The following is a 14,683-nucleotide window of genomic DNA, read 5'->3' on the forward strand; positions in this document are numbered from 1 at the left end:
TTCGTTTTTGTAGGATGATCTGTGTCCCCATTGAGGGGGATACTTAGAGGGAAAGCACATTCTGTAGGGGAGATCCCCGACATTCTCAATGTCTCATCCTCCTGGTGAGCATCTTTGAAAACAGTAGAGGATATGGCAATCATGGTGTTGCTGCATATCACCATGGCTCTATGGAAAAAGAAATTGTTTGAAAGCAGCACACTGTCTTTCCCACTATTGTCTACATTCAACCAAATGAATGGATGGTGTTTCCCTTTCACAGTCATCCTTTCCAAACATTATGGCTTGTCCTGAACTACCCCAGTATGCTACCACATAAAGCTGATTGATCTGAATTATCTCAAAAGAAGCAGTAGGATCAACAGGAGTCTAACCTAACCCACTTTTCAACCCTTCATCAACCCATGCTCACATTTCCACAGGAAAAAAATAACTTCTACATTTGCACACTTGAACACCCTGCAACACCAGCTATTCACAACAAAACATTCATGTGACTGAAGCTAAGGGTCACCAAAAACACATTTTACTTCCAACTCCTATGCCAGTATTTGAGACCCCTGGCCATCAGGGAACCTAACAGCATTTGAAAGTAATTCTTCATTTTTTTGCACATCCTGAGTTGACCTGAGATTTTCTTACCTTGAGTTGGTTATCATATAATTATATTCTGCTTCTTGACCCTCTCTTTCCCACTTCACACTGCTTAGCATTCCTCATAGACACACAACACCATCACGATTCAGTCAATCCTTCCTTCATTTCTCCTTGTCTACCTCCTTTCCCTTCCTCCTTTGCTGGACTATAATCACTCTCATCTTCCATGTGGTCACTGTGACTCAGCCTTCACTTTATCTCTCTGAAAGCATCAACCATGCCTTCCACAGAGGAAACGAATGTTGGCTGGAACTACAGACTTATCACTCAAGGTTTCCACAAGCACCTTGAACTTCTTGCTGGGAAAAGCCGTTTAATTTTAATAGTCTGTGTTGTGCTGAAAGGAAGAGGTATTTTCTGATTTGATTGAGCAGTCAGAAACCTAAAGAGAAAGACCATGAAACTTCTACATACGATGTCCACACTTACTCTGTTTCTTCTATTTCCAAATAATTTTCCTCTATATAAAGTCAGAGATGTTGTTCAGACACTTCCAGCATAAGTTATTTTCCATGCACAAGTCACTCCTAACAGCTCAGGCATAACGTCACATCTATAAACTTCAAGATCTAGGTACTCCCAACACCTTCCTTCCCATAATGCTGAAATTTTCTCTGCTGTCCTGTCTGGATCCTTTTGGCTCTAGAACGGAGTAATTCTTTACTAATCTATTAACACAGTCATTAATACTCCCTGTCTTGCTGACAAGCTGGAAGCATGACTAACACCCTTTTCATTTTCTAGTGATCAGCAGAGGAGATGAAAGAGCTCTTGCTGCATTGAGGTTGTGTTTCTCAAGATGGTTTGTTTTTAGCTTCACTGCAAGTAGGGGTCTGAGAGCAACCGCAGGCTGACTGGAGTGAGGGACTGGAAGTGCAGGCAGAAAACAAGGAAAGGATGAGAAAGAATGGAGGGAAACATTTTTGAGGAGAGAGGGGAGTTGATTACAGGGAAACAGGAAGAGAAAATACTGACAGATGTGGACATAGACCAAAGATCCATCTACCCCATATCCTGTCTCAACAATGACCATAAGCAGATGGTTGGGGATGAGTAAGAGCAGGACTAACTTCAGATACTTCCTCCTAATACTCCCCCAGTCACCAATTATTATCAGCTCAAGAGCTTCCCACAACAGAGGTCATTTCTATACTTCAGTGGATTTCTCTTCCAAGACTTTATGCAAATTTTACAAATGCCCTGGCAAGGAGTTTCACAGATCTGCTACCCGCTGCATGAAGAGTCATTTCCTTTTTCTGTTTGGAATTTCACTCCTCCTGGCTTCATTGAATGGCCCCTGCTTTCTAAGCTGGAAAAGACACATAAAACTTGTCTTCAGACATGTGTCCTTTACGGCTCTGCAGATCTCTATCATGTAGCCCCCAAGTCACCTCTTTTTATGTCTGCAGAGCCTCGACCTCCCTCCTCACTTGTCCCTGACACATTCCTCTCATTCCCTGAAATTCCTTTGATTCTTTTTGTCACCTCTCCTGGTGTGTCTCCCAGTTTGGCTGCATCCTTTGAGATGAAAGGGTCAAAAATGTTCATAGAATAAAAGATGTTGGTCATTTATGGATTTATGTGGAGTTATTGTGGAATTCTCTATTTTGTTCTTTATTTCTTTCCTGGTAATTTCTAACATTTGATTTGCTTTTTGAGCTGATCATGATTGTGATCAATTTCACAGACCCTTTTACCACCATGCTAAGATCTCTCTTTGTGGTAGCAATGATCAGCCAACAGCTTTTTCACATGTACAGACTTTTTGCCCTTACATTTTACATGTGAAAGTCAGCTTGTTATTTCCTGTGTACATCATGCACATTTATCTTCAGTGAATTTCATCTGCCGCTTTATCTCTCAGATACCCAGATTCAGATAGTTCTGCATTTCTTCGCAATCAGCTCTCATCCTTACAAATCTGAATAACTTCATATCATCAGCAAACTCTGTCACCTCCTTACCACCTTTTCCAGGTTATTTCTGAACATGTTGACAAGTACAGACCCCAGCACCACCTCCCGAAAAACTTCACTGGTTGCCTCCCTACCCTGCAAGAACTGGCTGCTCCCTCTTAACCTCTGTGTTCTATTTTCTAACTGAATATTTTTTTCTGAGCGTGATCTTACCCCATACGCCGTGTCTGTTCAAAGCCTTCTGCAAATGCTTTTTGAAAGGCGTACACGCAAAAGGAAAAAGGATGCTAACTAAAGTTTGTATATTTTTGTAAAAGGTGTACTCAATCCAGTAATAGTACTCCATTTGTAATCACTCCTAAGCACACACAGAGTTTGACCTGGTGCCTTCCTTTGGCCAAGAGCCCCTGCTAGTATAGGAGCAAGTTTATGGCTACAGGCTGGGACGTCCCACAGGCTCGGGCACCGCCAGCGTGCGGGGCCTCACTCACGACGTGCAATCCCCATGTACAGCTTTGTCACACGCTTTAGATTCTATGGGCTGGGCAACAGTGAGTAAAAGACTGAAAAATAATGTCCAAACATGTGCATGACCCTTTGTTGTTCTTCCTTAAGACTAGGTATCAGACTGTCCCTAGTAAAGCCAAGAGACCACCCTGTGAAGGAACCAGGAGAAAAAGGAGAAAAAAAAAAAAAAAAAAGGACAGCAAATGGAAAAAAATGTAGAAGAGTGAGGATTAGAAGTGTGATACTAACCAAAGAACCCCTGACCACCTGGATGTTACTGTAGCTCTTATATTTGAGGTTTGATCAATGACCAATGAAAAAGATTACTTGGGCAACATAATGCATTTTGGTTTAAAACTTCCTATTAAACCTGAAAAACTTTGAGTTAAAGCGATTTGAAAACTAGCAATATCAAAATCTGAAAGCTTAAGCTTCTAGTTCAGCTAAGACTCCTAATCAAATCATTTACAGCTTGCAGAATAAATTCATCAGTGTGTTACCTTGAGGACAGATTCAATGTACAGCATGTGTTTATCAAGCTTATCCATATGTATATGCCAGGTCTGATTCATATGGTATTTTGTAAATAAGGTATTTTAAAAACGTAAAAAAATTCCAAACTACTGACTGAGAACAAGGATATGGTCCTCCTAGCTGTTTGCAGAGGATAGAAGGTGTTCGCAAGCAAGCATTGACTTTTGGCTTACAGAGGAAATACAGAATGAGATGCTTCAGGAAACTGCTCAAGCTGAAGCAGATCAGATGCTATTTCACTTCTCCCTTTCTTTTGGCTTTGAATTCTCTGACAGTCCGTGCTGCCGCAGTGTACGTCTATCTGTTTCTCTGCATTTTTTAAAAAATATGTGAAAAACCCAGGGTCGGATTTTTTTATTTATGCTAATTTGTTTCCCCAGCTGTAGGAAAATAAGGGAATAGCTAGCATATTCTTTGATGTACCCATTTCAAGTACCTTTACATGACTAGATCCCTGTAAAAGGATTTTCTTGTAGTAGAGAGTGGAAGGCACAAATGCCACCAGCCAGATCCTCAGCCAGTGTGAATTTAGAGCTGAGGATCTGGCCACATGTCAAATTAAACAAAGGCATTTTTGAACTACCTTTTTATTAATGGCATCTGACCTACTTTTACCAGCTCTAAGGACTCAGACTTCCCTTTCCCGAAAATAGAAGGTGGCATGGGGAACAAAAACAGTCACTGTGGACAGACTAATGGGCATCAATGTTTGCAGATATCCACAATTAAATTCGGGTGGTTCAGTACATTTCTAATTAAGTATAATTAACATTTGTCCTTTACTTGTTCATTTTACATACCTCACTGATGTTCCAAATCTGGTTTCCCCTGATAATCTATCCAAGCACATCCTAATGATTCTGCCTTTCAATCCCTTATTAATACACTGACATAAACAATGCAGAAATGCAATTAGACCACTGTGCACACATGGCCTGCCTCCTCTTTCACCAAAGCTGGTGGGAGTCTGGCCATGCACTTTCATTATGGTATTTTCAGGTTTTCTGTATCTCTGTAGAAGATAATAATCTGACATTGGGTTTGAGGCTAAACAAAACTGATAACTAAAGGAGAGACAGAGGTGGCAAGGTGGTGGGAGAGTTAGAACACCCAAGGTAAAAATTCAGTGTTATACCTGTTTGCAGTTTCTGAATGGCCAATCAGTCAAATCTTGGGCAGAGCATGATGAAGACATCTCTTGAACTGCCCGCATGGAAATGTCCAGAGAGAGAAACTGCCCCCAAATGACACTGAACAACCGCTGAGGAAACCAGTGCTTTCACTGAACAATATCAATATCCCACGTGCCTTTCTTGGCAATCTCTGCCAGACCAGTTTAAGATAAACACAAATCTGCTGAAGAGATTCATGTCAAGAACCATTAACATCAAGCACATTCCCAGCGTGCAGATGCTCATTCTTCAGCCTCAGAGCTGGTGAGTTTTAGGTGGAGCCCAGCCCAGCTGGCTCCAAAGACAAGCCCTGCTGCTGGCTGCCCCTCTGCTGACAACCCAGCCTGAGGAAAAAGGGGCCAGAAAGAACAACTCCAGGGTGGTAGAGAAGGGGCCAAAGAGGCTGATGGCTACTGCAGGGCAAGTGTCCCTCAGGCTGCCTTCTGCTGTATCCACTGAGCGACTGGGGACTGCCCAGCCTGGGAATGTATGTGACTGCTGCAGAGCAACAGATTAAGTTGGAGTAAGATAGCACAGAAAAAGAAGTTTCTTGATAATTTAAGATAGACTAATATTTATTTTTTTTAAATTTCATTTTATTTTAACTCTCACTGAATCTTCAACTGTCTTTTGCATGTTATCTCTGAATTTACTAGCTTTTCGTAAGCTTCAAAAAACAATCCCAAACATTACTTTTTGCCCCAGACAGTTTTTCTTGACTTTTCTAAGCTTCATTGCTGGGGTGAACATCAGAACAGATTATTTCCATCTATCCATGTAGTTATCTAGCTAGCTAACAGAAGGTTATTTGATGGCAATAGAGTTGTTTTAAGCAAAGTAATTTCAATAGAAAATGAAGAACGGGGAATATTAATGATGTTGGTCTCTCCACATTCCAAAAAGTCAAGTTTGTGGAGCAATTTTACAGAATTTTTTTTTTATTTGCTACCAGGAAACTATGAAAACTGTTTAATTTGGCTGACCTCCTGTTATTGGCCTGAATGATATAGAGATGAGAGTTATGCAAATTTATTGTACTAACCACAAAGCATTAAAATACATCTGCGTTTTATTTAAAAGCAACGGAATCCACCAAAGTATTTTTAGATTTTTGAAACAGAAATACTGACTGGAACAGAAATTGAAGTAAGCAGCCAGGTAACCTAATGGTTTCTATTAAGGACCCCATAGGCAACAGTGCTTCAAAAATAGAACCATCTAATTTATGCACTATGCATCATTCCCCGTCTTGAAGTGATACTACTCAAGTGATGTGAAGTTAAGCACATCTTGGAGCAAACAGATAACAGATCTGTTCATTGCAAGGTCTTTGGAGCAACAGCGTCCTTTTACTCAAAGTGTGTGCTTTGTCCCGTAGCTTTCTGAGAATCCCTATTGCCATACACTGGATAATGGTTACCTGTAAGGGTTTATCAACTTAAGGTAGAAGGTACATCTGTGCACAGAAGCAGGTAATCCTCAGCTACAAACAGAGCAACATTTTGGCCTTGGAAACTTAACATTGGACAGCTAAATTCAAAGAAATGCTGTAATAGCAGAATAAGATAGATTTTTTTATGCACTGTACAAGGTATACACACTTTAAATCTGTTGCTTAGGCAAACATACCCTCACACGATGGGGTAAGCATAGCAAAATAGGTGGAATTAAGGGGTTCTCCAGTTCTTCATGGAGAACACCTGAACTTGCACAGACATCAGCCTGAGCAAAGGCCTGCCAGCTGCTGAGGTATTCCACTCTGCTCCCTTCCCAGAGCTGGAGACAAAATGTAATTATTCAGGTATTTCTGTCTTTCTGTTATAGATAATTGACATAATATTACTCAGAGGGAAGTCATTCCACTCCTCTTAGGCAAAGCATGAAAAATGGTGCTCTCCAGACTACTTCTTCAATGAGCATTTAAAGGAGAAGGAAGGGGAGGGGGTTAAAGAGAATTGTCACAGAACAATTATGAAGGCAATTTGGAAGCAAGTCTGGAAACAACCTTGTAACAGAGCCAAAAGCTGATTCAAATTGTTACATTTCTCCTTTGATCACCTGCTCAAATACACTTCTAATTAGCATTTAATTGAGTCTATAGTTTAGCACATTATTAAACACCTGGTTGTGGATATTAATTTCTGTTTCTCATGACATGCTTTCTTGTGCCATAGTGCAGATCTGTGCTTGTTTACAGAAGGAAATATTTGACAATGGACAAGCACTACCTCAGCTACCAAAGAAGAACCAACTGTTTTATCAGTGCTGCACCATGATTTCAATCCAGAGCATGCACAGATGTACAAAGACTTGAAAGAAACTAGAAGACTGAAAATTTTCATGCATGCCTTTCACAAGGTTTTTCTACCTAAAAGATGTTGTGTTTTCTCTTACACCTTGAACCTGTAAGCAAAAATAAATTAATACTTTGAATTTTGTAACTTGTCCTTCGAAGGTAACATAAAGGAAATGTAGTCCTCACCTGTCTTCAAAATGGAGTATTTCAGGTTATACCTATTCCAGCAAAACAAGAGATTTCTAGTGCCACCTCTTGGTGACAATGGCATAGAAAGCCAACCACTAGCATAATCCCAAAGCAAGGCATAATTGGAAACATTATGTGTGCTTCTAGAAAATGCTGACTACTCTTTCACTGATCACAAGGCATTTGCAAGCACCCTTAATTTGAAATACGATGTTTGACCTATTAATTAAATGAGGTGTCTTGTGTCCCTGCAGTTAAGCATGTGCTCAAATGTTTGGCTGGACTGGCACTAAAACCCAAATCTATGAAAACGTTGAAGAAGTTAAATCCTATGTGAAATTATTAATTACCACTGAAACAGAGGAATGTTAGTTCCTAAACTTTTGTTAGGCTTTTAAATAACTTTGTGGTGCAGTAATCCAAATACCTTGCATGTTTAAACCTCCAACAGTAGCTTAATGCTAATGCCATTGTAGAGGTTGAGTGTAAATCATTAAGATTGTGTCAGATTTCATGATTCAGGAAGAGCCTTGGACAAATGAGTCAACACACAAACTCATAAGAAACGGAGTTCCAAAGAAAGCTTAAATATAAAAGAGGATTAGTTAACTGCCACATCAGCATCAAGTAAGCTTTTATGGTGCCATTTACATTTTGCCCTGTCTAAATATCTTCTGCAGAATACTGGGCACATTTGTCTTGCTGAACTGAATCTATGAATCAATGTGTGATAAGAGAGATTTGACTTTTATAATGAAAGAAGTCTTTCAGATTATTTCTGTTGGATTTCAAAAGGAGCCACACTGCAGAATCACCGTGCATAGACGAATGCATGGAAATCTCCTCCATGAGAAAATATGTGAACTTTGCAAGACATTGCCTGCAAGATTTCCGTCATAAACATCAAAAAGCAATTATCACCTCTGGATGTTGCATGCATGAATAGTAGTGAACTGTAAACAAACCTAAACGGCAATACAAAACAACAACTCTACCCTCCATTTTCAAATAATTATGCAGAAAAAAATTGCATTGTGCCTACGTGTTTACTAAAAAATACATTGATTAAAAGTATACAAACTATTAACTAAGCAATGGTCATGGCAAGTTTTATTCTTGTGCAGAAGTAAATATTTAAATGTAATATTAAGGAAAGACATGCTAAATAGAAGTAAGGAGGCTGTCCTACCTTGTTTTAGAATGGTTTTGTCTACAGGGATACCACATCCACGTAATTTTAGGCTGAGGAATACCATACACGGTGCATGTCAGCACTTGTTTGCTGCCCAATAAATACAGATTGGGATCAAGGAGTGATGACACAGCATTTTCATATATCTGGGGCTTCACTGTAAAGAGTAAAAATTGCAAACCAATTTAAACAACCTCATTTCCAATGTATTGCACCATCATGAAAATACTACATTCCTGCAGGGTGAGTAATAAGAAAAATCCCCAGGAGAACCAAGAAAAACAGCAGGTCTAAGTCAAGTCAGATGAGAGGTTAGTAACATGTTCAAGTCATCAAGAACAAGTATGTGACTGTGGAAGACGGAAACCCTTCTAATGAAAACCAGTGTCTGTGCTGATTCAAAGATGTGTCTGTCGTCCTGCATATGGGGCTTGGATTTGGACCTATGACAGTCAGTAAAAACCCACTATAACTTGAACTGTGCAAAATCACTGAAAATCTAGTTCAATGAAAAGTTAGCATTTACATGTTCAGGAGAAGCGTGGGAATATGCTGTAAATTTACCATTTACTGTAAGAGTGACTGTAAGATTCTTAGACAAGTTCCACTGTCGTATGCTCAAAATTATAGTGTAGTTTCCCGCATCTTCCTCAGCAACATCCTTGATGATTAATGAATAGTCTTTAACCATGTATCGGGCACATTTTTCAGCAGCAGGTAGCCCATCTTTTAACCTGTTTAAAAGAATTCCAGAAATCAAAATTTTGAGAAATAATGTTGCTTTAACTGCCTGTGTTATTTTGTTTCACAACATTTCTTGACCTTTGGGCAAAGATTGAATTTACAACCTGAGTTCCTGTTTACCAGAGGGTTATCCTTCCCTTACAATAAGATTGCTGATAAATACAAATTACAAATACTTTATGAATTTGTATACTTATCTTTTCAAAGCAATTTGGAGAATACCATTCTATATCTTAAAATTGATAAGGACAGGGTTCTATAACATTTGAGAGTAGCTGAAAATTGCAACTCTTTCTGAAGATCCCAGTTTTCCATGCTTGTGCCACCATTTAGTCTAGAAAACAACCATTTTGTCTAGGACTCATTCACACAAATGAAGGTTGTGTCATCCAGCAATGACCCTTTATTTATGACCTCAGAATACATCCTGGGACAAAGTATTACAGTAGCCTAAGCACAGCTGTGATTTTAGGAAGAGGAAGAGTAAGTAGATTAGATAAGCACTTAAGAATCAGATACCCCGCTATCAAGTGAATGTTTTTAAAGATAACAGAAAATCAGCCTAAAAAGTACTAACTGTTGTTCACACACGTATTCCTGAAAAAGCACAACATTTTTCTTCAAAGGCTAAAATATAGCATAAAGCACATTTTGGTAAATTGTTGTACAAAGGTTGAAACAGCATTAGTAGAAGAGTGCAACAGAGTTTCACTATGATGATGGACTTAATTTAAATGATTCACAGGTTTTAGTAAGTATTTACAGAAAATTCTTACAGTTCTTAGAGGAGCACTAAAAACTGGGTCTAAGGACTATGGATTTAGGCATTTCACTGTATTTGTATTTTACAGAACCACAGAATAGTCGAGGCTGAAAGAGCCTCTGGAGATCATCTAGTCCAACCCCCTGGTCAAAGCAAGGTCAGCAGGTTGCCCAAGACCATTTTCAGTCTGGTTTTCAACAGCTCCAAGGATGGAGACTTCCCAGTCTCTCTGAACTGTTTGTTCCAGTGTTTGACCACCATCACAGTTATAAATAAAAAATAAAGAAAAATTCTTGTTTAAAGGGATTTTTTTTTGTATTTCAGAAGTTTTGGTTCTGTATGGTAGTCAACAAACCAACCATTAAAGAAACAGAAAATATTGTATTAACAGCTAGCATCAGCTTCACTTTCACTCCTCCCTTTTCCATGTGGAGCTATAAATGCAAGGGTTTTGTAAAACAAAACATTTGGAGCAAAAGTGATTTCTGGCTGTGAATAACATGAACGCCTACTGTTCATGTATATATAGTTTGTTTTCTTAATCAGTCTTGTCATAGACCCTTTGTTAAAGCGCAATGAATTGAGCAAGAGCTCAATTCAAGAGCAGAGCAAGAGCTACTGGCATTTAAAATTATTTAAACAAAAAAACCTTGAGATTTTGAATAGATAATATTGTTTTATATAAAAATAGTTTGGGTTAATACAAAACATGGTTGAAATGATTACTTAGCACAGTATATGTGAGCCAAGTGAATGCTCCAGTCACTAAAGTAGGTCTACAACCTGCAGATCAGCGTATATGGTTTTCTAATAGTGTTTGTCTATATGACTCAGCTTAGTCAGTTATTTTAACGAAAGCCTCCTCTTCTTTCTCCCACTGTCTGAAAAGCAAGTTCAGGTCTCATATCTAAGTCCGAGTGAAGTCGAATGCAGCACTTCAGTCATGGGTGGAAGAGATATTTAGCTGTAGAGTGTCCACTGATTTCAATAGGAGACATATGTAACATATTTGAAGATCTAAGCTTTAAACTTTCCAGACCTCCTTTTTTGCATGTGCAAAATGGAAATAACATTCTCATAAATTGTTAAAACCCAGGACAACACTGAAACTTCTAATAAAACTTCACAACTGGATTGTCTCCAGTTTGTTGCCATTTTCAAGGGCTCTTTTCTAAATATTTTACCTAGATATTATTTTTCACCTAAGAAGAGGTCGAGTGTGTGTATGTGGAAGTAACTGTTGTCCTACCATATAACCTCTGGAGAGGGAAATGCCTTCACTTTCATTGACAAACGATAGGATTTTCTTCCAGCTACAGCCTCCAGCGCAGTTTTTCTTCGACGTTTCAAATTAATGAACATTTTATCTTAAACAAAAGAAAAAGAGTGCACCTTTATTACTGTTTGTCAGTCTTTAGAAACAGTTGCTCTGCTAAAGAGAACAGGAAAACAAATAAAAATTATCTTTTATAATTTCAGTGTTCCCAAATGTCAACAGGAAGAATAAAACCTAACCTCCTGGAGATCTATAAAATATGGAGAAGAATACCAGAAATACACAAGAAACTGAGATACAATTCCCAGGTCATGAATCTGCCTAGAGAAGATATGCTCTAGCCAAAATTCACATTGTGCTTCAGTCAGAAAAAAAGGCACTTGTTTCAGCACAAGAGATAAGGTAATTCGTGGTACATGGGAAGCTGAACTAGATGAGCAGATGACCCCTCCACCCCTAAAGGCTGAGAATCAATGAATGTTCCAAAAGAAAACACTCTGCCAGAGAGGATTTAAGGGATCTTCAGAGAAACTCTCTGTATTGTCGGTAAACAGCTGTTTCATCAAACAAACAAATCTTTATCACTTCATTGGAACAATCTCAACCTGCTGGAATTTGTTCTTTTCCAGTTGTATTGCCCCATATTTCAAACTCTCTGGCAAGTTGATGGGTTTTATCAGAGATGATAAAACACAACACTCTACAATACATTAGGAAACCTCCTTCTCCCTCACTACCCAAACTGCACTTAAGCAAAATAAAATATTCAAACCATAAACAATTGTTTGAGTGTCTTTTTGATAGAGTCTATAGTGCAATATTTACTCACATTATGCACTGCAAAAGAATGTTGGATATCTATTAAACAGGTGCAATATTCAATCGCTTATCATATACATTGAAAATAACATGCATAAGATGAATCAGTGGTTTAATTATGCAAGTCAGGTTATACTTTAAAGATACAACCCCCATTCTGCAAACTCTTATTCACACTCATGTAAATAAGAGTTTACAAGCTGACTTCAGCAGTTCCAGCTTCTCTGACTTTAATTTTAATCAATATCTGATAGCTTCAGACTTATCTGTTCAAGAATATAAGAAGCCGTTATCATGATTCATCTTATGTTCCTAGTGACGTAGTTCAAGGCTTAAAGAAAGAAAAAGAACTGAAAGAATACCAAGAATACCAAGATGGAATGCTTAGTCCACACTTCCAGATACAAGGCAAAACTTAGATAATTGAAAATACAGAACAAATCAATATTCTGATAATGTGTCATCTGTCATAGAGGACACCCACAAATGGCTTGGTCTTTAATACCAATAATGCTTCAAAGATCTTGGATAGTCCTAATTGTAACAGGACTTTTCATAGTAGTCCCAATGCACAAAATTCATAATTCACATATATTTGAAATAACCCCAGAAATGTTCAGGTTTCACAGAAGGCCCAGGAAGACTATAGGGAACTTGTTCAAGGTTCTCACTGTAAAACCACACTCCTGAGTTGCGGTATCTTGTGCTTGTTTCATTATTTTGGACAGTCTAGCAGCTACCTGCTCCACATAGAGGCAGTGTATCTATTTATTCTTCATTTTTCATAGAAAATAATAAATAAGTACCGTAGAAGAGGAAGTTAGATTCTTCTTTTTAAGTTCACCTTGTACATGTAGGTTTTTTGCAAATTATAGTTTAACTGATTGCTTCTGCTGGAACTGGCTGAGGACAGTATTTAGCAAACAAGAGTGATCAAGCTGAATATTAACATATCTGCTGCCAACAATACAAACCAGTCATGAAAGAAAAGGCACGTATTGCCTTTTGTCTCCCTCCTTTTTCTGACTATGATAAAGATGCAATAAATTCACTTCCATTTTGTGTCAAGATGTAAAGTTATTGTATGACTGAGCTTGGTAGATGAGCGTTCAGTATTCTACAAATCTGCAACATTTCTTACCATAAACAATGACTGTTGTGTTAACAGCCTTGATTGATGGCCCACTCTTAACGTGACAGGTGTATTGGCCTTTATCAATATCACGCACTCTGTCAACAACAAGGATACTGTAAAAAATGTTGGCTTCTATATTCCTCTGGTCAATGCGCTGCATTATAGAACCTCTCTTCCGTGCCTACAAAAGCAAAAATCAACAAGTAAGAGTGTAATCAAACCAATTTTCTTTATTATTAAAATTTTTATTTTACGGTACTGCCACCATACCCTAATAAAAAAAATCCAGATCCCTCTGGGCAGCACTGACATACAAAATACACCTAACATTTCCAGAGGGTCAAAAATAAAAATCAAAAGTAGCATAGCGATTCATTCCTATCTTCATCAAAGTTGTGATAACACCCAAACTAGTTCTTTCCAAATGAAGATCATCCCTTCTGTACAGCCTGCCACAGCAACAAACCCAGCTGCATGTTGGTCCTTGTCCAGCATTGCTCATAAAAATCCTCAAAGCTGTGATGTGAAGAGGAGCACATAGTTTGGTGTCTGGATTCAGCATCCATAAGCAGTGGATGTATAGAAGAAGAAGGCAGAGAAGAAGAGGGGAGAATTCTGGAAACGCCATAAACAGAAAAGGAACTAGATTTGGCAAGGGAATAACAGGGTGGAACTGAAGATAATGTGAGTCTGAGGAGCTATTTCCTGCAACTCCCCCTCAGCCTTCGGCATCAAAGTTTGTTTAACGCAGGACATCATTGGTGTCTTACAAACACTGAGAACCCTTCAGTTATCATCCAAATAAAAACAAAGCAGAATTTCACAAGTGTGGTGCTCAGCTAGGGCTTGGTAAGGGAGCAATGAGTAATGTAATATATTTGGAGCCTTTCTTGTTGCTAAGTTGTTTATTTCTGAGATGAAAAAATGCCAGGGAAAATGGCTACAGTGTGCAATAAATGATTGCATTAATCTTCCCTATATAATGTAATCATAATTTCAGCTTGTGATTAGGTACAATGAGTGACATAATAAATGTTCTTGACTTGAATCACCAGCATAAATCAAACTGACATGAAAGGAATGGGAGTAGTAAACCTTAAAATAATGTAAAATTTCTTATCAGCTTTACACGGACTCCCTGGCAGTTATTCTGTAAGCGACAAGTATTTATGAGGATGCTCCCAATGCGGGGGGAGGAGAAGCACATTCAAGATCATTCCTGTGGTTGTCAAAACAAGAGGATTGTTCATGTGACACTTAACAAATGAGATTTTGGCTAGCTAAATCAAAATATCTTTTCTAAACATGCTCGAGTCAGGTGCCTGACTGTCTGCCAGTCTTTTAAATGGATATGCTGAGAAAGAGCAACTCACTGAAAAATTTTGTCACAAGAGAGAGCCCTTGCCTGTGTAGATAAATTTCTAACATTTCTCCACATTGAAAAGAAGCTCCCAGGGATGAAACAATTCTGGTGTTTGCTCAT

The 14,683-nt window shown here is 38.5% G+C and overlaps 1 protein-coding gene across 3 annotated transcripts in view; it reads right to left on the reverse strand.

The window, feature by feature from the left end:
• FLT1 (fms related receptor tyrosine kinase 1) overlaps positions 1-14,683 on the reverse strand; it is a 116,993-nt gene that overhangs the window by 67,004 nt on the left and 35,306 nt on the right. For all 3 annotated transcript variants that reach the window (XM_005501425.3, XM_065050821.1, XM_005501426.4), the window contains exons 7-10: positions 13,207-13,381; positions 11,220-11,337; positions 9,028-9,197; positions 8,461-8,620 (exon numbers count right to left, since the gene is read on the reverse strand). In XM_005501425.3, coding sequence (XP_005501482.1) covers positions 8,461-8,620; positions 9,028-9,197; positions 11,220-11,337; positions 13,207-13,381 — 623 coding nt within the window. The remainder of the gene's footprint in view (positions 1-8,460; positions 8,621-9,027; positions 9,198-11,219; positions 11,338-13,206; positions 13,382-14,683) is intronic.

Source organism: Columba livia, chromosome 1, assembly GCF_036013475.1.
Source record: "Columba livia isolate bColLiv1 breed racing homer chromosome 1, bColLiv1.pat.W.v2, whole genome shotgun sequence".
NCBI classification, from domain to species: Eukaryota; Metazoa; Chordata; class Aves; order Columbiformes; family Columbidae; genus Columba; species Columba livia.